The sequence below is a fragment of the Hesperophylax consimilis genome, chromosome 30, assembly GCF_061612785.1.
Source record: "Hesperophylax consimilis isolate HC1 chromosome 30, BYU_Hcon_1.0, whole genome shotgun sequence".
Lineage (NCBI taxonomy): Eukaryota > Metazoa > Arthropoda > Insecta > Trichoptera > Limnephilidae > Hesperophylax > Hesperophylax consimilis.
This window is the reverse complement of record NC_142865.1, coordinates 5,194,081-5,221,398: the sequence shown is the minus strand read 5'-3', so window position 1 is coordinate 5,221,398 and position 27,318 is coordinate 5,194,081. Positions and strand designations below refer to the sequence as shown.

Here is a 27,318-nt window from a genome sequence, read left to right as displayed (position 1 = left end):
CTTTTGGAAATTATCTCCTCTGCTTCCTCTTGGAAAGCCCATAGAGCACGAGTCCCATAGACGAAGGCGGTCTTGGATGGAGTTTGTTAAAGGTTGTTTCATTTTGTTTTAATACGGTAGCGGGGCAAAAGTGAACTGCTACAACGCACCCCCTGGAGGACTTTTACACGTCCCATGTTGATCTGGACAGCTCAGAAGCGTAGGTTTGCGTTGCGTGTGTTTCTATAGCATCTGTTTCCGTAGAAAGTGTTCGGGTTGTAATTAATCCAGATATCTTAATGCATTTCTTATGTAGCGTACGTCATCCCAGTGTGTTGTATGAGTTATGTTGAGACGCTCAACTGGCTGCAGACGTTTGGGAGCAGTTCGGACTCTTGCGTAGTATTCACATAATAATAAAAAAATAAATTAAAAACATCACTATAGTCTAGGTAACTTCTAGTAAGGTTTTTACATAAACGGTTGTTGTAAAATTTGAAATATAATATACTTTGTTGTTTCTGCAGAAAATCGGAAAGCGGTTCCCCATCTTCCCGATCCTCCTCCAGCAGCTCTTCCAGCTCCGACTCCAGTTCGGGAAGAGCTCCTCGCAACAGGTAACAAAACTATTGTATGTGATGCTGCTTATCAATATGTCGACAACGCCTTTCATAATCAGCAACTAGCCAAGATATGCCATGCACTAAATAACAAACAAAAGTTAAATAAATATTTTTTTTAACCCTCTGATGAGTGACATCCGGGAGGCGTAAGTGATGCAACAAGGTCTGTGCAGACCTTGTATATAATTTCATTAGTTTAAAAAACATGATAAGTTTTTGGTATTTATATGAGCCAATAATTTAAAACTATGTTTTTTTTTCTGCTTTCTGTTGAACAGCACGAGTTAAATTTATTGGTGCTTTCAAATATTGAAATTGACCAAGAACAAGCAAGAGCGCGTACATCTAACATTTTTTACAAATGGTTTTTCTGCAATATTGGACTTACCCCGATTTGTGTGTATATTTCGAATACTTTCCAAAACATTGAAAACAGCCACAGCTAGTTTGATATTCCGGTATGCGCGTATCTTTGGATTGGCCGCCCGTTCTTCCATGCATGGAATTACCAACTGTCGGGCCAGCGCGACTACGAACCAACGTCTCCTGTCAATCTTCCACTCGGAACTTCCAAACTAAACTCTATTCAATTTTATATGCGACAAAAACAACTACCTCAAAATCACATTCTGACAAGCTTCCAACCACGGGAGTATTCACCAATTACCTGCAAAATATGTGTTAGGTCTGTACAGACCTTGTAGTGTTGTACACGAAACCGGTGTTGAAAAAAGAAATTCTGCACCTGTTGCGTTTGCAGCACCGACTTTGAAGGAAGAGTCATGAAACCGTTTCGTTCTAACAAACTAGAACAAAAGTTAGACAATTTTAATAATGGAAAAGGTCTCGCCAGACCTTGTCGCTCATTGGAGTGTTAAAATAAACATGTCATTTATGATTCTATAGGCGAGTTGGAGAATAATATATCAAAATTCAAATAAATATTTATTGCACAAAAATACAGAGTACAAAGAGTATAGCTTATAGGTTACATTCTATTTCTTCCAGCTAACCCGACAATGTCGATCATATTGATCATACTGTTTTCGTTATGACCATAGACATATGAATATTAGTAGACCTGCCCTAAGTGATTAAAAGCGTATTATCCCCACTCCCCATACCGGTTCCATTGAGCCGGCTGGGCTCGCATATGGCCTCAAGTGAAATTTGAAAACGTGACGTCATCATTCTTGTGCGAACTATGGTCGAGGCATCATCGGTTCATTTTACGAAATAACACGGCAAAATGTTGACTTGTACTATGAAAACTTGTAAAAATAGATGTGAAAAAGAGAATAAACCCAATTGTCGTATTACATTCCATATATAAGCATTATTTTACTTTATTTTAAGCATATTCACATCGTATAATATGAATCAGTTGTTACTATCACATCGAGAAACGTCTGGACGCGAAACACAAAGCTGGTTGGTTGCTGGGAAGTAAATTATGAACATTTATAAAAGTGTCTTAACTAAATACTTAAACGAAATATTCGACTCTGAAAATAGAACCGAATTTTTTTGCCGAATTTGGACTTCGCAAATTTGTTCATAACGTGGCGAGTAATTTGCGCTCCCATGTAAAAATGTCTATTCATTCAAAAGCACGTTTTACTTTTAAGAAGTAAATGGTGATATTATAATGCGAGATGCCTATTTACTGTCAGATTGATTTATTGACGAATCACAGTCAGCCTTACTCCCTTCGTTCTTCAACAGTTGATTTTACCCCTCGCCATTATCTTCTCGTCTATTAATTCCTATGTCTGTGGTTATGACACATGCTGGAAAGAGGATTAAAAAATGCTATATTGCTTCTGTTCTAAATATTTCATATTTTCTTTGTGGTCTGGTCCTTAAATTAAGATTTAATTTAGAAATTAGTAGTTCAGATTCATTTATGTCTTAATATATAAAAATTCTACCTGCGTATGTTTGCGTTTCCAAAACTCGAAAAGTAGTCATCCAATATTGCTGAAAATTTCAAAGTTTCTTAGTTGTTTGAATGGTAGAAAAAGTAGGGGACGCCCGAGGAATACTTAACTCAACATCTCTGCACCAAAGTGAGATACGGACTCGAATTAAAGTCAATGTAATGTAGTTTTTTAACAGTAACATTGTGGCATACAGTAGTGAATGGTGGAAGAAATCAGAGACGCTCGAGAAAGACATTAGCAATACATTGCCCATTAGTTGTTTAACCTCTCAGACAAAGACTTTTATCTACTATGTGTTCCTTTGAGAACTGTCAAAACGTGATAATTTTTGTGTTATTTACGTGTTTTGCTAAAAGCTTCATAACTCACGTTTTGGGAAACGTAGCCTCATTCTAAAAAATGTTTTGGAAAGATTATGAAATCCACTATCGCATTGTGTTGTAATACGTAAATATTTGCGTTTCTAAATATACATTTTATGAAAACGTCAAAAATATGTAAAAATCGCTTACAATTATTTCAAAGCTTTGAAAAATGTACTTTTTTCTGAGTATCATAAAGAAATAACACTTTATATATTGAAGAAATATAATTAAAAACTATTAGTCACCTCAAAATATTAACCGTTCAAACTAAAATATTTTTAATAAATTATTTAGAAACGTAATAAATTATGAACGAACAAGATGACAGATTCAATCGGCTTAGATAATGCAACTCTACGTTCCATAGATATTCTTGAATACAGACGCGTAGCGTTATTCATTATCGATACTCTGTTTTTTAAATCATGGCAATCCGTATACTAGTGATGGAAATAAATCGATTTTTGTAAAATCTCGCGCGTTTACGTGAAAAGACGTTCTAATGTCTTGACCGCTATTATCATATTTACGTCTTTTGACGTTCTAATGTTCTGAGTGGTTAATACTTTTATTAAATTACGCACAGTCAGCTTTGGTCCTAAAGTAACGCACACTACTGCTAAAAATAATGGCCATTTTAAAATTGTATTTATCAGTAATTATCTTTCAGTATTGTTATCGAGTTGTGTTATAAATTTCCTCATTCTGATCACTAGATACGACGATTTCGACCTGAACTCCGAACACTCTCCCCCTAGTCCCCCGCAGGGCCGCAAGGAGCGCGGCCGCAGCGACAGAACCGCCGACCCCAAACACCCCCGCCGACCCCACCGCTCCTCGCGCCACACCGCCACCACCACCTCCGCAGTTAACAACAGATCCTCGTCATCGCACAAGGTGGACTCCGGAAGACGACACCGAGCACACAGACATCGGCGATGAATCTAATCTGATGTAAAATTGGAAACAAATTATACGTTAAGTGGTAAATTTTCTAGTGTAAACATTGTTTGCACGGAGTAAAAATGAAATTTTGAATGATTTAATCTAATGTAACGTGAAATTAAATTATGTTAAGATGAGTGGTAAATTTTTTTGTGTAAACTTTGTTTACACTGTAAGTTTTGGACAGTTTCAGCAATGAATCTAATCTGATGTAAAAGTGGAAACAAATTATACTTTATGTGGTAAATTTTCTCGTGTAAACATTGTTTGCATGGCGTAAAAATTAAATTTTGAACAATTTAATCTAATTTAACGTGAAATTAAATTATGTTTAGATGAGTGGTAAATTTTTTCGTGTAAACATTGTAAGTTTTGCACAGTTTCAGCAATGAATCTAATCTGATGTAAAAGTGGAAACAAATTACATAATATACATCAAGATGTGATGGTAAACATCAGTTGCACGGTGTGTAAATGATGTTTTAGTAAATAATTTTTTTTTTCACTCAGAGAAATTTTTTAAATTATTCTGCATCTATTAAATTTTTATTTTCATTGTGTATGAAAATTTTAAGTGTCAATTTTAAAATAAAAAAAAACACTGTGTTGTGAAATATTGGCTAATTTTATTAATCTTTACATCATGATGTGAAAGTTTTGATTATTTTTAAATTATTGTTTGACCTCCTTTACAAATGTAGCGGTATAATTTTGATGATTAAAAAAATATATTTTTCAAATTCTTATCGAAGATGTCGTTGAGGTGAATATTTTTTATTAAGCCATTATAAATTGCCATGTTTCCGATATGTATTTGTATGTACATAGTCAAACACAACTACAAATATTGTGTATGATGGAGTAATTAATGTCATTCATGTTCTTTCGGATCTTATGTACAAATTCAATGTTGTTTATTTTAGGGGCAGAAATTTCTTTCATATATTAAATCAATATTAGTTCGGTTTAAACAACGATTTTTATAAGTAGAAAAAGTCCGCCACCCTAAAACCGGGCCTGTGTCTAATTAGTGAAGGCGTCAGATTAAAAAAATTTAAAACAGATATTTCGTAAAAATGAACTTTCAATATCGATCTTTTTTTGGTTTAAAGATAAGATGTTATGTTCTCGTTTTTGAGAAGACTCCATTTTGTAAACTTCTCAAACATGGCAGATCGAAACAAACAGAAGCACGTGTTACAGTTGCATGAATACAAAGAGGACTAACGAAAATGTCCTAAAACAACAATAATGACCCCTGTTGACTGGTTCTATGCTGGTCAGATCTAGCAAGATAGACGGCAGTATAGTAGTCGAGTGTGCAAGAAACTAGTTATAGCGAGCGCCCGAGGCTAAATAGTACGGGGCTCTATGTAACGAATTATAGCAGACGGCTAACGCTCGTGGCTTCCGTTGCAAGTTTTTACATACGTTTTTGAGTGACCATTATGTCATTGTTCAAGATATAAAAGAGAAATAAGCAGTATCTCGGTAATAGTTAACATTGGTTCGAAGTTTACGACAAGTGGGGTTATAAAATGCGCGCAGACAGCGCGCCCAGCGAAGCGCTTGCTATAACTAGTCCCTAAGAGTACGATAACCAGCTAAAAGTGCGATAACTAGCTCCCGTCTAAATCTAGGCACGCGACAGACTACTGATTTTGATATACGAATTATCGAACATGATTTTGTGCTTTCAACTAGTAAAAATAATGATGGATTATTATAACCGTTCTCGGCTTATCGAACGAGTACCAAATTGCCATTAATAACCCTGAAATGTTTCTTTCTTTTCAAAAGTAAAGGGTTAAGTCTCCATTTTCTCTTTTTATTATGTTATTTCGTAAGTGAAAAACGTCAAAAATGAGGTGATTGAGATTTTGCGGAACAATTGGTGAGATTGTTTACAATTATTGATGTGATACAGGGAATTGTATTTATTTGGCATTCGGCGTGGATATTGGTACCGTGTATATACTTTTGATGATAAATGTGAATCGAAATCAGTTATTTAATTGATTAAAAATAATATTATAATATTAATTACATACTTTAATGTTTTACTGTGTGTCGCTGATTTATTTTTAATTTTGCATTTTTTAATTACAGCTTTACGTGCTTTAATTTGCAATTAAACGTGTAAAGCCTATGAAGGTGACGGGTAAGAGGAAAGTGGGGAAATACCTGGCTATTCAGATCTGGTCCCCAAACACGGTTAAAGCCATTTCAAACAACTTTTTAGATTCTGAAATTAGCCTATAAGACGATATCATATTTAACCACACTGGAATAATACTGGCGCGCAGACCCATGAATAATCACATAATTCTTGAGAAGTCTGTTACAATTTTGAATAATTTCCTGATAAAAATATCATACATCATTCTTCAGTTTCAATGTAAAAAATGACACTTAAATTCAAAGCAAATTTGAGTTCATTAACCAGATTTCATGCAGGACTGACGCACAGCCCGAAATTAGTATTTGATGATATTATTTTATATTAATTAATGAATGTGGAATAACACATGTTAATAGAATAAAATTTATTTGCGTTTGTGGAGATTCAATTCCACTACCTCTGGATTTATCGTCGAGGATCTTAATCGCTCGACTATGGAGATCATCCTTTGACCATCTGCAAAGTTAACTGTTTCAAGCTGTATTTCTTGTGTATAAATATGCAATTTTTGCTATTTTTCTTAATAGGCTCACAGCCAAATCTGCCATTTTCGTTTTCGTGAAGCACTTGTTTCAACGCTCAGTGTAAATCCGGCAAATATCGCGACGTGCCCTGTGCTTGTATGGCTGTTTGTAATGTTGTATATCAAATAAGAACACCTGCAAAGTTGCAATCAATTAACACACATGATTCATATTGATATTTAAACTAGAAGGTGGTGAGCGAACAAGTAAGCACCTCAGGAACTAGATGGTTCTGTTCGGGCCCGCTCAACCCCGCGTTAGACCGTGACAATTATCAGGTCCGCTATTGGTGGACGAGCCGCCAACAGAAGGTACTCCTTTGTGAGATCGCTACTGTGGTCACATTCCACACTTGAATGAATCAAAAATTGTTGTCGGCGAGCGGTTTTTGAATACCTAATGGTGAGAGAGCTTTCAAGTTTATATATCGGAGTTTTTAGGCTGTCAGAGAACCTGTTAAAAGGTTTTTTTGATATCACACAAGAGTCTCAACTGCTCAGAGCCAGTACAACTAAGACAACATCCACATTTGAAAAATTTAAAGACAAAATGTGGAATGCGACTGAGAATTCGTTCATGAAATACTTGGCTATTTTTAACTAATTCTTTAGATTGTTTGCGGCTCTCACACATCCCAAACTAGCAGCTTCAGATTATCAGTTCATCTCATCTGTGGGCAACCTCTGTTGCACTTTTCCTGTATGTTAAATATATCTTCACAATTAACTTGTACCATGATATCATGGAATTATGTATATTGAATCAATATGAACTGTTTTGTACAAACAATGTCTCGTTAAAATTTTACTTGTGTCTCTTCTGTTTTATTTGTATTAAAAGCCTTTAAATTTGATTTGCAGCCAACTATTTTATTTATCTAATCATTCAAGAAGATAATATTAACTCCACAGGCCTCTGGCATATCTGTCAGAAAGTCAGAGTATTTCCGCATTGCAACAAAATCCAAAAAAGGGAATTATTCTGAATGTTTTGAAAAACTAAAAACTGTTTTAGAAATGTGATAAATTCGCTGTTAAATTTTATTATTATAAATGAACAAGTAATTTTTTAAATATTAAAATTTTGAATGTGCATTATTAATAAATGGCTCATTTTACATTGTCTGTCTAAACACTGAATTGAAATTGCTGGTAATGAAAAAACAGACATTTTATTAGACAAGTGTATTATAAATAATGTTGTCACCTAATTTTTTTTTGTTTCATGTAAAACAAATTTTCATTAATTTTTTTCAAATTTCGGTCGAAACTTTTGCTTTCATAAAAGTGTACATTTTAATTCTTCTGTGGTTAACTTATAGATTTGAATATAAAGCTTGGTGTTTTCTCTTTCTTAGATTTAGATCATATTATTTCTAACCATGACAGTAACGGAGACAACGATATGAGCTGTTCCGCAAAAGCAAGCAAATTAGCCTGAGAGATTAATGAAGCTAAACTAAACATGAAACGGAGAGACAGAAAGTAAAATGAGATCGATATGTAATGGAAAAATAATCAGGTCTTAGTAGCTCAATGGTAGAGTGTTGTGTCGGTAAGACAAAGGTCCTGGGTTTGATCTCCAGTTGCGATCGTTACCTTTTTATTTTTTAGTATGCATGTTTTTTTCTATTCATGCTTAGATTTATTAATATCATCATCTTCAATGATTTAGGACAGGTTGTTTCGGAGAATTTGAACAATTCTTCAAATTTCAAAATTAATTTTCAGATTCTGTGAAAGATTTTTTTAAGGCGATGCACTACGTCGTGTAATATTTTAAATTGAGCCGCTATCAATAACAACCCTTACGTAGATGGCGATAAGGTTTAAATTCCCGCTTAACACCATCCGCCTGTTTTGATTTATGTAAGAAAAAAACATGGCCAAAAAGTGCCTTTTATTTTATTTTGTGGATGTTCAGGCATGAATATTTAAATTTTTTTCGATCATTTTATAAATAACTTAATTTTCGACACTATACAATAAAATGATAACCGAAAATGAGTTCGTAAGTAGGAGATTTTGAACTTTAAAGCAGTTTTCATAGGCCTTATACATTATTTTTATCTGAGCTTATAAAAAGACTTATCTAAAAAATACTCGATTATTTCAAAGGCCAAGATGTATTCTACTCGCAGTATTTAATTGAAGCATCTGAAACATTTCTAGGTGAACAAATTTTCAAACCAAAAACACATAATTTTGCATTACTACGTAGTGCATCGCCTTAAGTTCTGTTATTATTTTAAGAAAGGGACGCTTAGATGGTTTGGGCATGTAGAGCGAATGAGCGAAGAAAGGAGTGTAGGGAGAAGTCGGGGATGCCGGAAGAAGACATGGCACGGTCAAGTGAATCAGGTACTTGGGTCGGGCCATGTCAAGAGTCAGAATAACAGAAGAGTATGTATGAATGTGAATGAGGCAAGGAGTGTGTGCCAATACAGAGTTGTTTGGCGGTCCGTCCTCTCTGCATACCCTGCGGAGAAACGGTGTGATGGTTAGTTAGTTATTATTTCAGTTCTGTCAAGCAACTAACCTATAATGATATAATAACAGAATAGCACTTTCACAGAACCCGCAAATGAACGTTGAAATTTGATGAATTGTTTAAATTTTACGAAACAATCCATCCTAAATTATTACATTGTATAATCTTCAAAAATTAATCCAATAAATTGAATTATCGTACATTTAGAATGATTATATTTTTGTCCATTCCGATTTAATATCAGCGTACACAGTTTTCTTCATAATATAACATTTTCAATGTAAAAAAAAGCTAAGTCAGCGATATCGAAAAATGTTTTGTAGTGACAAAACTCGTCTTTAATGTAATATTTAAAATAGATTTTTTTTTTTTTTTTTTTTGTATTAATTGAAGCTAAAATCTAAGATCAGATTTATATTGCAGACATTTTTATCTCATCCATTATAAAAAAAAAATTAAAAGAAATTGTTTGAAGCACTATATTTATTTTTTAATAAACGCCAACCGGTTTCGGTATAGTCCCATTTTAGACATGTTCCCTTTCAACATATGTTCCATCCCCTCCCCTCCCCCCCACTCTTTACTAATCCCTAGTCACGCTTACAACCCCACTTCCAGTTATATATTATGTCCACCCATTGTTTTGTAATGTGAAGTTAGTATATATTTTGCCCCGAGGAAGGAGCGATTGTTCCGAAACCAGTCAGCGTTTATTAAAAAAAATATATATATAGTGGTTCAAACAAAGTTACATTTATGTATTTTATTTTGTGTGCATTCCGCATCAGAATCTTTACAGTTCAGAGCCAGTGAGACTATGTTTAGAGGCTGAAGGAAGTGTGTAGTGCCTGGCTATTCAGATTTGGTCACCAAACATGATGATGGCTAAAGCCAATTCTACCAACGCTACTGGGAATCGCAATTTTATATAAATAAAAATGTAAATGTTCATTTATTCAACATCTTAAATCTCTGAAATTTTTTCACCGATTGCTTTGAAAATTTGACACAATGTTGCTTGTTACATTATATAGATGTCACCTGTGACAGGTAAAAACAGCGCCATCTGTTGGACGCAAAAGCAAAACATAATATTGTTTCTCTATTTGTTAGTTTAATATAAAAGATTTCAGTTTTGTCACAATGAAACATTTGATCTGTGTAAATAAATATTCATGAATGTTTTTGTCTTTATTATAAGGTTTAATTTGTCAATTTGTTTTTAATAATAAATATGCATTGTTCATATATTGAAGTACAAACTGTCCTTTGTTATTCTTTCTCTGTAACTGTAATAATGCCCCACAACTATGTATTGGCACACGCTCCTTGCTTCATTCACATTCATGCATACCGTTCATTTGTATGCTTGGTGTAACTTTAAGTGACCAGCTCAGGTACGGGTTCTCCATCGAAGCCAGAGTCAAATTATCCTCACAGAAGCCGGGCGTACTGTACAGGACTGCAGACAGTATACAACTGCTGACCCCCTGTACAAATCGCAGATTAACTAATTGTTTATTAGCAAAATTTAGATACAAGATTTAGGACATAATTGGAAAATTTGATATAATTGGACTTTCTCTCAGGAATGGTATATTTAATTTAAGGGTATGACAGCTTAAAAAGGTGAGTTTTTAGTTTAGACCTGAATTCTGTTGGACTTGTTATGGATCTTAGTTCCGGAGGGAGTTTATTCCAAGCCTTCGGCCCAGATACTCCGAAAGCGCGATCACCAAACTTAGTATTTGGCTTGCGCTTAGCTTCCATCAGTCTGCCTACAGCTGATGATGTTCAGAGATGTAGGGTGGGGACATTTCATTGATAGATTTAAACACCATCCAGAACTTCCTCTCCTCAAAAAGACCCTCCACAACACCATCCTCAAAGATGACATCATCCTTCCTCGGGGCAAAATATATATGGGGTTTTCCAATAAGAGGTGTTATTTTGAATAGCCCGCTATTTCGGTAGATGTTACTTTTGAAGCTGTCATTTTTGACATTTGACAAGTAGAAACTACGCCATTAATAAAAATGGAACGATACACTCTTCAACAACGCATTGAAATTATTAAAATTCACTTGAGTGAATCAAATGCAAATCATCTTGAGTGATGAGGCCCATTTCCACCTCGGTGGCTTCGTCAACAAGCAAAATTGTCGCATCTGGGGCTCGGAAAACCCAAGAGTTATTGTTGAAAAGCCTTTCTATCCTTAATGTGTGACTGTTTGGTGCGGTTTATGGTCCGGCGGAGTCATTGGACCTTACTTTTTCGAAAATGAGGCTGGAGCAACAGTTACGGTGAATGGATTGCGCTATCGAGAGATGATTAATGATTTTTTATGGCCGGAATTGGATGGTATTGATCTGGACAACGTTTACTTTCAACAAGACGGCGCTACGTGCCACACAAGCAACGAAACCATTGATCTTTTACGATTGAATATCAAAATAACACCTCCTATTGGAAAACCCTGTATTAATCATATCATCACTTATTATTATCATCACAATGATACATAACATTACAAAATAATGGTGAAAAAATATTATTAAATGTTCAAGTGGGGGTGGAGGCGTGATTAGGAATTAGCAAAGAGTGGGGTGAGGAAATGAATGATTCTTTGCTAGGTAGAAGTTGCTGGCGAGTGCAGGTAAGTCTAAAGAACTAAAACCACTGATCCACCTCCCTTTCTGTCATTTCATAAAAATTACAATGATACATTTTCTCAAATTGCAGTTTGAAACTTTTCTGGATTTTGCCATTTTGAAAACTTTTTTATATTCGCATAAAATTATTTAATATTTTTTTTAAATCATGTTAATTTTTAATAAAAATCGAAAAGCATTTTTCATCACCTTTCAAAAACAGTTTTTTAGTTTTCGGATAATTCAGAAATATTCCTTTCATTTGGATTTTAGAGTAAAGTGCGCTATATTCTTACATGATTTTAGAAGTAAAAAAGATATAATTTTTATGTTTTGGCAAAGCTTAATGCTTAAATCACTATTTTGATTAATCTTTATAACGAATTGGTGTAAATTATGAATATCAAAAAATATGCTTTAGATAAATTGAAGGTTTTCCTAACGTTTCGCTCGAGTAGAATTCAAATAAAATAATAAATTACTCAATAAAAAACATAAATGTAAACTACTAAAAAAAAAGTGGGTGTGTCAAGCCTACGCAAGACAGAAGTGAAACTTCTAGTTTCAGCTGATGCTTGGCGTGGCGCAGTTCGCTGGTGTCTGAGAGAGAGGAAAGAAGAGAAGAGAGAGAACGTTCGTGAGCGGCTCCCCCACCTCAACAAGGTTTCCCTTCAAAAATGCCACAGCCGAGAATCGAACCTCGCTTAACTGATTGAAAGCCAACCACGCTGAGCACCAACTGTAAGCAAAGCCGCATAAATTGATTATATTATGTAGGTTCTGAAAATATGAGAGCTTGTTATGTTTTATAATGTTACCTACATCACACCCAAAATATAATATATTTTTAAAAATAATGTACAATGTACAGAAATAGAATCCCACACAAGATCGCGTAGTGCGCTCTAGCGAACGGATATTTTATCAGAGGGAGATAGTTTTAATTTTTTTTTCTGTAAATTATTACATATTATCAAAATAAATAAATTAATTAAATAAATGTAATACAATTATCATAATATACGGATTAGATAATAATTTTAATCCAACACAATAACGCAAAGCGCGCTCTAGCGGAGTAATGTTTTATCACAGTGAGATAAGTGTTTTTATTATTTTGCAATATTATTTTCTTTTAAAAAATGTTCTGACCTACTAAAAAATAAGATATTGAATGAAAAAGGCGTTAAAAACAAAAAAATAATGTGCGATGGCCGAGAATCGAACTCGGATCAACTGCTTGGAAGGCAACTATGCTGACCATTACACCACCAACGCCAGTTGTCGGGATGAGCTAAGAAGCATTTATATGTTACTTCAAAACTTTGACTAGATCAAATGAACTTTAATCGGTGGTGGGGGTACCCGCATTTTCGTTTCGGTCATGAGTCGGTTTTACTCCGGTCCTCGAAATTGCATGACGCGCGTAAAGAAGTTTCACTTCAAAATTTTTTTTTCAATAGAAATATATGAAAGCGTAAAGGAAACCACTTTTTAAAAATACAGTTTTATAGCTAAGATCATCTGCGACAGTTTCACTTGATTAACTTTTTTGCTTTCTTATAAAATTATTTACAAAATAAAATGAAAAAAAGTTTTGTGCTTGAAATCGAACATTTCTAGACTCCGTTTGTCCAGCGATTTGAATGCCTATTACCTACAATATAAGGTATACCAAGAATGTACACATTTTTGGCTTGTTGCTTCCTCAAGGCTATCTAGAAATGCAAAATCATGTGTTTTTGTTTGAAAATTTGGTCATCTAGAAATGTTTCAGATGCTTATTAAATACTGCGAGTAGAATACATCTTGGCCTTTGAAACAATTGAGTATTGTCTTTTTTACAAGCCCAGAAAAAAATAATTTATAAGACCTATGAAAACTGCTTTAAAGTTCAAAATTTCCTACTTACAAACCCATATTCAGTTATAGTTTTATTGTATAATGTGGCAAATTAAGTTATTTATAAAATGATGGAAAAACATTTAAATATTTATGCCTGAACTTCCACAAAATAAAATAAAAGGCACTTTTTGGCCATGTTCTTTCTTGCCTAAATCAAAACGGCTGGATGGAGTTAAGCGGGAATTTAAGCCTTATCGCCATCTACGTAAAGAGTGTTATTGATGGCGGCTCGATTCAAAATATTACAAGACGTAGTGCATTACCTTAACCTCTCAGACAAAGACTTTTATTTACTGTGTGTTCCTTTGCGAACTGTCAAAATGTGAAAATTTTTGTGTTATTTACGAGTTTTGCTAAAAGCTTCATAACTAACGTTTTGGGAAACGTAGCCTCATTCTAAAAAATGTTTTGGAAAGATTATGAAATTCACTATCGTATTGTTTTGTTATACGTAAATATTTGCGTTTCTAAATATACATTTTCTGAAAACGTCAAAAATATGTAAAAAATCGCTGACCATTATTTCAAAGCTGTGAAAAATGTACTTTTTTCTGAGTATCATAAAGAAATAACACTTTATATATTGAAGAAATATAATTAAAAACTATTAGTCACCTCAAAATATTAACCGTCCAAACTAAAATATTTAGAAACGCAATAAATTATGAACGAACAAGATGACAGATTCAATCGGCTTAGATAATGCAACTCTACGTTCCATAGATATTCTTGAATGCAGATGCGTAGCGTTATTCATTATCAATACTCTGTTTTTTGAATCATGGCAATCTGTATACTAGTGATGGAAATAAATCGATTTTTGTAAAATCTCGCGCGTTTACGTGAAAAGACGTTCTAATGTCTGACCGCTATTATCATATTTACGTCTTTTGACGTTTTAATGTTCTGAGTGGTTAAGGTAAAAAAAATAGAATTGTTTGTGTGGAAAAAAAACATTTGTATTTCAAAAAAGTTACTTATCTTTTTTACCATCATGTAGAATCATCACCTTCCGAAGTTAGCGCACTTTCCCCCGGACCCCCTTTACACCAGGGGGCCTGAGCGGTTATAAGATGATCAAATAAGAACAAAGTAATTTATTAAAATGTTTATTTTATTTTTTCTTTGTACATTAAAATAACGCATTTATCTCTTAAAATTAACCTTAAACCTAGTTTTCAATAACAGGAATCAATTATTTAAGAACGCACCTTTCTCACAACTTTCATACTAAAACAACTCTCAAATTATTTTAACATTCAAAATTCGAGCCACGCTAATTTTATATCGACAGTCTGCTTACAATGGAAAAATAATAAAAGTGAAAATTGAACAAAAATTTTAGTGGATTTTAAGGAATCGTAACAGTAAGGTAACGGATACCTTATTTTTTAATAGATTTATTTGAAAGACCCGTAACAAAAATTACACATACCTAAAATTTTGATAAGTTCATTAGAAATAATGAAAAATGCATTAAATTCATAATTTTAGGCCCCTAGTACCAACTAAAACAGTTAGAAACCGATACTTCACTGATTGCAATAAATCATCCTCGAGTGCGGACGTGTAGCTATGGCATTCACGTGTGGGGAAGTTGAAACAGGGCCTGAAATGGCTTTAGCCATGCTTGGTGAACTCATAAAAAATTACAAATTTGACTATTCTATCCAGTAATTCTTTCTCTGCAGTGATCTTAAACTTTTACAGAACCTAAAGATCTCACCCACCTAATGAAGAAGCCATGAGAAATGAAATGGCTTTAGCTATGTTAGGTTATGTTGCAATACGATTGTGTTGAACTCAAAGAGAGCCAACGATACTCAAATAACAGTATCATCATTAATATTTAAATGGCTTTAGCTATGTTGGGTGAAGTTCCAACGCGATTCTGTAAATACTAGGGGCCTTCACATGATGTGTTGCGGAAGATGTGATACAATAACAGGAGTGAGGGGGAACTATTCCCCTTTGCTGGGGGGGCGGAAGACTCCCACGACGACGGCGTGGTCCCTCTCGTAGGGCTCCAGGGTGATCTGCTCCTGGGGCTTCAGCTTGTCGGCTTGGAGCTTCTTTACTTCCGCCGCAAACACGGCTTCGGGCTGCGCTGTGGAGTCTATGCAGGAAGCCTAGAAAAAATATATTACACGTGAGAACTCAAAAAAACAAATTTAAAGGGCTAGAAGCATAGACATGAATATATAGACTAGAAATTAAAAATGAGGGGTAAAATCAACTGTTGAAGAACAATGGGGGTAAAGCTGACTGTGATTCATCAATAAATCAATCTGACAGTAAATAGGCATCTCGCATTATAATATCACCATTTACTTCTTAAAAGTAAAATCTGCTTTTGAATGAATAGACATTTTTACATGGGAGCGCAAATTACTCGCCACGTTATGAACTAATTTGCGAAGTCCAAATTCGGCAAAATAAATTTCTTCTATTTTCAGAGTCGAATATTTCGTTTAAGTATTTAGTTAAGACACTTTTATAAATGTTCATAATTTACTTCCCAGCAACCAACCAGCTTTGTGTTTCGCGTCCATCGCGTGATAGTATAGTTTCTACAACTGATCCATATTATACGATGTGAATATGCTTAAGATAAAGTAAAATGATGCTTATATATGGAATGTAATACGACAATTGGGTTTATTCTCTTTTTCACATCTATTTTTACAAGTTTTCATATCACAAGCCACTATTTTGCCGTGTTATTTCATAAAATGCCTCGACCATAGCTCGACGCTAGTTCGAACAAGAATGATGACGTCACATTCTCAAGATTCACGAGAAGCCATACGCGAGCCCAGCCGGCTCCAATGGAACCGGTATGGGGAGTGGGGAATAATACGCTTTTAATCACTTAGGGCAGGTCTACTAATATTCATATGTCTATGGCTAGAAGTTATTTTTGTGAATAATAGTTTTACAGGATCGGTGGTCAACTAAGAATCCAGAGGTCGCAGGTAAAATGTGAAAGTAAATTTTATTTGATTGGTATGTGTTATTTTATAACTCATTCATTTAAAATAGTATATTTGCGGCATGTTCGAGAGTGGAAGATAGTTTCAGTATTGTAATTGAAACATTGCTTCAAATGACTTTAACTGTGTTCGGCGACCAGATCTGAATAGTCAGGTACTCCCCCATCCCCACTTCTTTCAGCCTCACAATATACGCAAATTGGCGATGACATAATCTATAACTGTCTTCCGACGGTTGGGAGCAGTTAGGACTCTGGGTATGCTGCGAGGCTGAAAGTAGAGGCGACAGGAAGGAGATGGGGAGGGGAAAGGTTTGGAAGCACTTGGCTGTTCAGATCTGGTCACCAAACACACCTAAAAGAGTTATTTTAAACAACGTCTCGATTCTAAATGGTGGTCTTTCATACTGACAATACAACTTGCCACAAAAACACTACAATATTTTATTTAAATTAAATACAAAATTAAATTTATTTGCAAAGGCCGGGATTCAAACCCGTGACCTTTGTTTTCTGCTCGACCATGAACGTCTCCAAACGGCAATACGATTTTAATGTATATATGTATTTTTTTTATTTCTCACATCAGAATTGGGTAGTGGTATAAAGATGGTCATCATGGATAGTTCAGTAAAGCATGATTCTGTTTTTCATCATTTGTGAGTTGTTCGAAACCAAATAGACTAGATACATGACGGACAATGTGATATTCCAGAGAGTAACGTACCTTGATCGAGATGACAAAATGTCCACCGTTCTTGAGGAAATACTGAGCGTTGAGAATGACGATCCTGGCCTGATCGGGCTGGGCTACGTCGGCGAATATTGTATCTACCATACCCACCAACATTCTGCAACAAATTATACACATTGTTAAAATACAAAAATATACATTTTCATGTGAAATAATCTTAAGTTATAAGTTGTTTCCACTTCAGAATTGGGTAGTGGTATAAAGATGGTCATCACAGATAGATCAGTAATGCTTCTGTTTTTCATCATTTTGGGAAACAACACATATAATACAGTATGTAAATAATATAAAGAAACAGATGAACTTAACGTCTTAATATCTATCTAACAAAATTTTGACAGGGAGCAGACTCCATGTTGTGTTTTATCATTTAAATAAGAATTCATTAAAAATATTGCAGGGTCGGAGAATGTAAAAAATATAGATGGAGAAGTATTTTTTCAGCTGCAGGAAAGAGATTTTTCATTGTATCGAGAAATGAAGTTGTCGTTGTGAATGAATCTATTCTCGACAAGACTGCCTCGAAACAATTTCAACCAAGTCATTGAAAAACGCGTACAAGTGGTCTATTGTTATTGTGATGTATGGTAATAAAGTTGAGTATTTAAGCAATAGATGGCGCTAGTCGTAAAGCTTACTCCAGAGTCCGACAGATGTCGCTAGAGTGTAACAATTACTTGTGAGATGAGATTAACCTCTCAGAAAAAGACTTTTATTTACTTTGTGTTCCTTTGCAAACTGTCAAAACGTGAAAATTTTTGTGTTATTCACGAGTTTTGTTAAAAGCTTCATAACTCACGTTTTGGGAAACGTAGCCTCATTCTAAAAAATGTTTTGGAAAGATTATGAAATTCACTATCGTATTGTTTTGTTATACGTAAATATTTGCGTTTCTAAATATACATTTTCTGAAAACGTCAAAAATATGTAAAAAATCGCTGACCATTATTTCAAAGCTGTGAAAAATGTACTTTTTTCTGAGTATCATAAAGAAATAACACTTTATATATTGAAGAAATATAATTAAAAACTATTAGTCACCTCAAAATATTAACCGTCCAAACTAAAATATTTTTAATAAATTATTTAGAAACGCAATAAATTATGAACGAACAAGATGACAGATCCAATCGACTTAGATAATGCACCTCTACATTCCATAGATATTCTTGAATACAGACGCATAGCGTTATTCATTATCGATACTCTGTTTTTTAAATCATGGCAATCCGTATACTAGTGATGGAAATAAATCGATTTTTGTAAAATCTCGCGCGTTTACATGAAAAGACGTTCTAATGTCTTGACCGCTATTATCATATTTACGTCTTTTGACGTTCTAATGTTCTGAGTGGTTAACAAGGAATAAGCTTCTCGAATTACCCTCAAGTAATGAACAGTGTAGCTAAATCCAGACCTATTATTTGTAACGTAAATTATAAGTAGAACCTTTTACTTTTTACAAAGAGTTCCCAACACCGAAATCTGCAAAGTTAGGCAGATATAACAGTTATTGTTACAAGTTGTACCTGTATTTGAGGGGATGTCTGGCGTCTTCAATGATGGGGATGATGTTGGTCCTCTTCTTCGCCACGTTAATGAGATCTCTGCCCGATCTGTGGGAGAACTCCACAGCGTAAACTAAGCCTTCCTGGGAACAACAAACAACGCACGCAACTGGTTAGATAATCATTCACAAGGGGAAAGTAATGTTTGTTGGTTGAACTAGGATCAATTCATCAGAATTGGGTAGTGGTATAAAATGGTCATCATGAATAGTTCAGTAAAGCATGATTCTTTTTTTCATCATTTGTGAATTGGATCCTTTTAAATCTAGTGTCTATTTTTTTCTCAGGGCCTAGCTTTGCGACTGCTGTGTGGAGTGCGTTTATGGTGCAAGGAAGAAGTGAACTTATTTGTAGGAGGGAGAAAACAGAGTTAGACAAATCATTGAATTCAAGATTGAATCGTAGAATTCTCGTGTGACAAATAATATGTTTGGTGCATTCCCAAAATTTCCATTGAAATACAGGTTGAAGCATTTCTACCTGGTGTCTGTGCTCCGAGTAAAGTTAAGACAGGGGAATCTATCAAACAGACTACACGTTTTTGTACAGTCTAGGGTTTTCAGGTAGTTTGGGGTTCAATATTAATCTGAAGCTAAATTATTGAAAAATACATCTGGTACCCCCAGTTAATAAAACTCACCAGGGTTTTATCCCATCACAATATAGGAATTTACAAAAACCGGCGACCGTGCTAAGTCCCACAATGGCTGCGCTGCAAACCGCAATAAACATTACTTTTTTAAGCAGGTTCTTCAGTTTTTGTTGATTCCTTACCGTTACCGAGCCAGTGGGACAATGTATGTATTTTAGTGAAACTTGATCATTCGTCGATGGATCACATATGCGATAGGCCTGTAGATAAGGTTAACAGTGGTAGTAGATGTATAGAAATACTGACCGGTCCAACAATGTCTGCAACATGAGACACGGTGGTTCCTGAAGCTGCCCCGAGGTACAGCACCCGGGAGCCGGGCGCGATGTGGATCATGTCTACTCCGCCCAGGATGGCTGCCGCCAACTTAGATCTGAAGGGGTTCCACACCCGGTATTCCACCTTCTCTCCGTCGGTCTGAAACAACCAAACAATATTATTAGATTATAGAGTCGGTGTTTGGCAGGATTACACTACTTGTGGTTGGTATCGTCAGAATTGGGTAGTGGTATAAAGATGGTCATCACGGATAGTTCAGTAATGCATGATTCTGTTTTTCATCATTTTAAGGGGATTGGGCTTAATTGTATATATATTTTTTAAATCACTCATCTCCACTCTCATGCCAAGTTTAATACCAACACTTTCTCACTACACAACACAGTATGGTTTAGTTCATAGTTCACTTATTCGTGCCAGGACTGACTTTTGGTTGTCCCTAACTTCTTCAATCACTTTTGCGTCATATACTCTCCTGACACTCCCGTCTTTGTTCATCTGTTCTTTATGTCAAAACCATCTAAAGCATTCCTTTCTTAATCTTGTTCACTATGCTTTCTTTCCAGATCTCTTCCAGACATTTGTAACTTTCCAGGTGTAAATTTGGTTTAAATGATAAGTCACTATTTTTTTTAGATTTGAGTCATTAAAAAAAGTCAAAGAGGACAAAATGCAACAATTTACAAGTTTTGTGCACTGATGTGTTGAGTTTATACTACTTTTTACACTTGGTTACTTTTGCTATACCTCGTCTAGCCTGTTAAGCTGACCATTTTACCATTAACCGGGACTAGTATTCTAGCAACTGTCGCATGTGTTTCCGTTTGTTTCATTCAGACACGTTTTTTAGTAAAGTAACTTTACAAAATACGAATCTTCTTGCAAGCTCAAACATGACATTTCAACTTCTTAAGAAATACTCGAGACATTTAAATTTTTAGCTTATTAAATATCCGTCACTTTTACTAATAATTTTGGACACTTTGTCCGGTTTTTTGGGATTGACTGATTACTAGAACAATTTATTTATTTATTGCACACCTTTCTTTTACTTTCATTAAACCATAAATATTAGTAATCTCATCTCCACTGCAATCAACTCAATATACCATTCACAAATACTCTCAATATTAATCTTATAACATCAAAAGATGGAGTCTTGACTTACCTCAACTGATATTCTCTTCTCTCCGTAGACTTCTGATCCGGGAACTAAATTAAGTGTGACTAGAGCATCTTCCTTTCCTCTGGCAATGAACACTCCGGCGTGTCTGAAAATAGACAGAGGGCCAAATTAATACACTGGTCGGGTAAACGGAAAGTGTTTTGATGGTGCGGGAGGGACAATCAGGACAATAGTGTCTTCAATGGAATTAAGAAGAACGAAAGTATTGTAGATAAACATCATTTTGAAGAAAAAAAAATACACATAATAAGTTATCTGGTAATATATTTTCTGTCGATCGCTGGCCACGCTTAGGGGGTATTTCACTATGTCGGGCTAAATATCTGAATAGCTATCCGTTGGCTGGCTTTAAAGATCAGAATAACTTCGTTATTCAACGGCGACCGTTTCACCATTGTTTCGAGCTTCCGGATAGATAACACTCGAAATAGTCTGGCAACAACGCAAAATGTTTGCAGTTACTCCATCTACTGCCACGGCTGTCATGCGTCACAGTCCGCACACCGCAAAGTGTGCATTTTGTTGGTTATGTTATGTTGATTATCAGGTCATTTTAGATAGATTCGTGTCGAATTAATACATTGTTTCTTATTTTGAACACAATCAAATAATTCAGGATGGATCATACAAGCATTCAAATTCATTCTACAAAATTCGACTCACTTCTCAGCTGTTAAACTCGGAATGTTTTGACGCCATCTTTGATTCGAATAGCGCCTAACGTGAAGTTCGAGCACTGATTAGTCAAATCTAACTTTAACCCGAGCGTTAGCGTTATTCAGATATAGTGAAAACGAAAAAATGACTAATCCGCGGATTAGTGCTTGGTCAGAACATAATCAGAGATAGTGAAATACCCCCTTAATATGAATATTTTTTGAGCTGACACTTTGATGCAACTTAATTACTATAAACGGCAATTATTTACATCCCCGTGGAAAATACCGTATCAAAATTTTTGTATTGAGCGTGAGCAGTGATTCTAAAAGTTTACCATAGTTATTTGTAAGACAAATCTAGTGTATTCTCTTCTCTAGTAATAATAATGAACAAATTGTGATGTTATAATATTTACCTGTGAGGTTCAATTATAACTTGTTTTCCTCCCTTGAAACCACCTCCTCCGCTACCCCCTCGTCCTCTGGGAGTTCCTCGTCCTGGGAAAGATAATTAAAACAATTATTATTAATAATTAATTAAAATGATTGTTAAATAATGGTGGTATGTTGGAATCCTTTTATTTCCTCGTCAGAATTGGGTAGTGGTATAAAATGGTCATCATGAATAGTTCAGTTAATGCATGATTCTTTTTTTCATCATTTTAAGGAAATAAAGACATTCTAAATTGCTAAGAATAAACAATAACAATTCAAGGGATTAGATTGGTCCATACAATGGAAACAGGAGACAGATTGGAAACCATAGACTTTCTAATTGATAGACCAGCCAATCAGGGAGAGGGGAACAAACCAAATTGCGCGGAGCAAACTGCCCCTTTCTATGATTTGTCAATAAATGAATCTGGACAGTGTACAGGAAACTCGCATTGTATCATCAGTACACGAAAATAAAATCTGCTTATTACCACGCCTTTTACAAGGCGTTTAAATTGCTAGCTTCATAAAAAAAAACTGTAAATCACAAATCGGGTAAACAAAAGTTTGGGCTTGTTTTCAAAATTTTATATTTAATTAATACACTTTTACAAATGTTATATAATTTACCGAACTCACTCAATTTTACCATCGCTACACACCATGCAGTTTGTTTAAAAACGATTATCAAGACCTTGCGTAGAAAAGTGTCCTGGACATCGCTGCGACCCTTTGCCTTAATTTACTTTTCAGCGCAGGGTTTGGTTATTCCAATGTACGCTGTTTAGTGGTCAATGTACAACTGATGTCATAATTTATTCAAAGCCTCCTGTTGCCAAAAATATGGTTACGTGGTTTACTACCAGTTCGTCGAAATGATACCCAGAATTCATGTTAGGGCGAATCTATAGTGCGAAGATGCAATGCATGAGCCCAAGATTTTCCACCGTTACTGCTGCTCGCATCTAAGCACAGCGGCTTTATTTCTACCTACTCGCCAAAAGCACAACCTTCATAACATAGCCGCGTGAAGTTTGGTCGTAGCAATGTGAAAAATATACCATAATACAAAATCTGGGTATCTTTTCGATGAGCTGGATGCAAACTATGTGACAATCTTCTTGGCACCAGGGGGAATTGAGAATGTCTTGAATAAACTACAATATTGGTCGAACGTAGACCGCCGAAGAGCGCACGCACATCGAAATAACCAGACCCCGGGCAAAAAGGTAAAGTTCAGTAAAATAAAGTAATAGTGGTTATTTCTTATCAGACTGTCGAGGAGGGTTCACATGTTCATTTTTTGGAGAGTAAATTATAAAACATTTGTAAAAGGCGTCAAACTAAATACTGTAACAAAATGTTAAAAAAGATTTGAGAAATTCAATTATGGTTACTATGCAGAGAAATTTGCACACCATTATAAAAAGGACTACTCATTCGTTAGAAGATTGTATTTTCAATGGCTAAAATAATGAAACTACTGAGTAACTAGACTGTTAGATTATCAAATCGATGAAAGTGACATGTCACTTCTCCGTAATTTGGTTTGTACTCCTCGCCCTCATTGGCACATCTGTAGTTTATTATCTGTGTTCTGCATGCATCCATTACATATCTCCATTTGTTTCAATTATCTATGGGTTCAGACACTTCACAAAGCATTCCCAAAGATGGCATGGCCCCAAGGTAAACGAAACAACAAAAAAAAAACTACATATTTATTAAAAAGGTAGCTTTTGAAGTGTAGTCAAAAACCATAATGAAAATGTACACATTGCAAGTTTGTAATATTGTTGGAATGTATCTTACCTCTTCCACCGAATCCTCCTCTGCCGCCCCCTCGGTCTCCCCCGAAGCCTCCGCTGCGGCGCTCAAAGCCACCGCCGCCTCCTCCGCGCCCACCGCCAAAACCCCCGCGGTCACCGCCGCCCCCGCGTCCTCCCCCACGTCCGCGGAAACCTCCGCCACCACCTCTGGGTGTGAATCCTGCAAACAAAAACAAACAAATTGTGATTAGAGAATTGGTTGATTGGATGCGCAAGATCTTTTTGCCCTTCAAGTAGTGAAAGATCAATAATTGAAATGCCGGAAATAATATAATTATCCTTACATCGTTCATTCACTCCACATGACCAAACTGTTTAAAAACACCTTTTTCACAACAAACACTTGACTTTTTTTGATATAGTGACATACAGAGCTCCGGGCCAAAAAGGCCCCCTTCTCTTTCATCTTGAGTTTAAATTATGGTTGTTGGAAAATAAGATTTAGTTTTTTGTGAAAATTTATTTGCAGTGGTACATGGCTGCAATTAGGGGGGTAATTTACGTAGGATTTGTTTCAGGTTTTTAAATTTAATTTTGCATTTACATCGTACGGGGCGAGACAGTTGATGGATGCTTTTTTATGGGTTGGAATGCCCGAATAAAAAGATTCCACGAGACTTATGATGTGGTGTTTAAGGAGAGGGACTTCAGAGTCACGGTGGAGCTGGGCTCAAAACACTTTGCAACTATTCAGATTAAAAACACTTATATTAGGAACTGGCGTGCAGGCCAGCCTGGAGGCCAATTTCTTCTCTATTATGCTCTCAAATCTCATGGTTCCCAGTACCTTGAAGGCAATCCTATATACTACCGACGTCTGTTACATAAATTCATAACCTCCAATGTTTATCTACACTAGAGCCATCTATGTCTCATAGTTTGAACTATCACACAAACCATCTAAGTACTCCTTTCCTGAACATTACGATTAAGTACATCAGCCCAGCGCTCTTTCCATATCTCTACATTTGTAACACAGTTGTCAGTCATACATGGTTTTAGTGCACATGACGCATCAGAGATCTCACGTCTGCAGCATTCCCCTCAACTTTGCGCAGAAACAGGCAGTGCATTTGATTCCCCTATCTTAACAAACGGATTGCAATCTTTAAAGCACAGGCATAAGGAGAGAATGCTGACCTTGTTCTACCAGTATAAGAATGGAAGATGCTTCCGAGGAACTAGGGCCATTGATCCCTTCCACACCGGTACAGTCGGGAAACACAACCTCTGTGTTTCCTCCCTGCTCTCTTCAAAAATAACCTCAACATCCTAGAAGATGATATAGACTCTGATGGAAATTATTTTCCTCATGGCCTCCTGTATGGAGTTGAGGTAAAAAAGTCTTCTTTTAACCTTCTATACATCAACACTTACATAGGGGTTAGTATCAGCACTCCATTGTGGAATGCTATTCCCACATCCTAGGACAACTTTTTATAAGTGACTACTGGTTTTTCCTTGTATTTATCTTTCTTTCAAATCAGCCATTCGGTCTCTCGTGCACCCACTTCTCTATACAAATATTTCAGTATATAGAAATAAATGTACTGAAACTACTGCTAATAAATGTACTGAAACTACTATTGATAAATGTACTGTATAATTATACAGCAGAAAGACATTGTTAACTGTTTAAAAAGTTTTTAAGTTACTTTGACAGTTCTGTAATAATGATGCTACTTTCATTATCCTAATAAATTAAAAATTCTGTTTAAGTTTAGATTCAATCTGTGCGACATATTGACTTTGACTCGTTATTACAATGGAGAAACTAGACGAAGCTGCACGTAGAATAATATATTATTTGCCTACACAATTAATAACGCGTTTTTTTGGGTTTTGCGACGATAACAATCGAAAAAAAAAAATAATTAAAATGGATCGAGCATTGTTACCAAAAATTTAAAGTCGGAAAAACCAGGTGAGATTTGATACATACTTGTTTGAAAACACATGCGTCGTGGGTGTTGTGAAAGTTAGGTTAGGATAGTCTATGCATGCGGCTAACATTATCATTGATTTACTATGTTTCTATTGGCTATATCCACATCAGAATTGGGTAGTGGTATAAAATAGTCATCATGAATAGTTCAGGATGCATGAGATTTGTTCATCATTTGTGGATATTTTTTGACATGACCAATAAACACGTTTTCAAAATCAGTATTTTATTAGATACATATACCATAAAAAGTTGTAATACATGCAATTTGTGTGTAAAGTATCGAAAATAATCTAAGAACCGACAACAAATGCGCCACATTAAGATAAATATGCAGAGTTATAGGACATAACCTAAAACTTCATGAATCTGTCTGAAAGCATGAGGTCGATTTAGTTCCACGGGTAATTGTGGACTTGATTAATGTAACTTATATTGGGAAACGTACGAATATTATTAATTTTGTTGGCATAGCTTGTCCAATTCTGTAAAAACACGAGATAATCCAATCGGTTTTCCAAATTTGTCGCCCACGTGGGTGAAAACTTACTTAATTTCTACACAGAAACGGGTCGGAACATTAAGTAAAAAATAGCTTACCTGGTGGGCCCATTGTTTGATAAAGTCACTAACGATGAAACTGAACGAGTTATTTAATTATAAAGCCCACAGCGCCGGCATAATCCCGGACACTTGTGAAGCGATCACGTGTACTGATCGGAGCGCGTTTTACGAAGACTACAGGAAGTGCCGCCATTTCTAAAGAGAGTGTTGCCAGCGAGAGGGAATAATACTCGCCGATTTTAATAAAAATACTCGCCTGTGATTGGCCGGCGTAATTATCTTCGACCAATCATGTGAATGCTATTTGGACTGTATTGCCACTGCAAATAATCATTTTTATACAGCATAATAAATTTATTATTTTTAAAAAAATCACGAGGGTAATGGTGCAGCCACACGCAAAGCTCACATCAACAGATAATATAAAGCACAATAGCGCTCGCCATACAATCCCATACAGACCCGACACACGTAAAAAGATAACGCGCTATAAGTGTGGTTCTGAACTTCGCTAACCGAATTTATTTATATTTATATATATATTAATTTATAATGCATTTCTTATTTATTATGTTAGCTCATATCGTCATGTGTGCTAGTAAATTTAGAAACATAAAAAAACTGTATTTGGCAAACATACTTAACATATATTTAAAATATAAATATAATCAATATTTGAATTTGAAGTAAACAAATTTTCGCCCTTTCAAAATTAATCATATTTTTAACTCAGTATGTTTATTTGGTAATATCATTCGGTTTTTTGATAAAGTTGGACGGCCCGATACCTACATAGAGAAGCTTCTAGTTTGTTGATTGTTTTCAATTGTTTTACTGGGTAATCTGG

At 35.3% G+C, this 27,318-nt stretch overlaps 2 protein-coding genes across 2 annotated transcripts in view; one reads left to right on the top strand and one right to left on the bottom strand.

The window, feature by feature from the left end:
- LOC149409556 (uncharacterized) overlaps positions 1-10,459 on the top strand; it is a 35,240-nt gene extending 24,781 nt beyond the window's left edge. Inside the window, exons 6-7 of the mRNA XM_089649640.1 lie at positions 507-596; positions 3,627-10,459. Of these exons, the coding sequence (XP_089505766.1) occupies positions 507-596; positions 3,627-3,852 (316 nt within the window). The 3' untranslated portion in view covers positions 3,853-10,459. The remainder of the gene's footprint in view (positions 1-506; positions 597-3,626) is intronic.
- Positions 10,460-14,704: 4,245 nt separating this feature from the next.
- Fib (rRNA 2'-O-methyltransferase fibrillarin) lies at positions 14,705-26,659 on the bottom strand. Its single transcript, XM_089649697.1, has 8 exons — positions 26,508-26,659; positions 23,946-24,122; positions 22,115-22,196; positions 21,022-21,124; positions 19,821-19,991; positions 18,884-19,005; positions 17,328-17,451; positions 14,705-15,737 (listed from the first exon to the last, which is right to left on the bottom strand). The coding sequence occupies exons 1-8, from the start codon at positions 26,518-26,520 to the stop codon at positions 15,570-15,572; spliced, it is 960 nt and encodes a 319-aa protein (XP_089505823.1). The 5' UTR covers positions 26,521-26,659; the 3' UTR covers positions 14,705-15,569.
- Between the last annotated feature and the right edge of the window lie 659 nt (positions 26,660-27,318).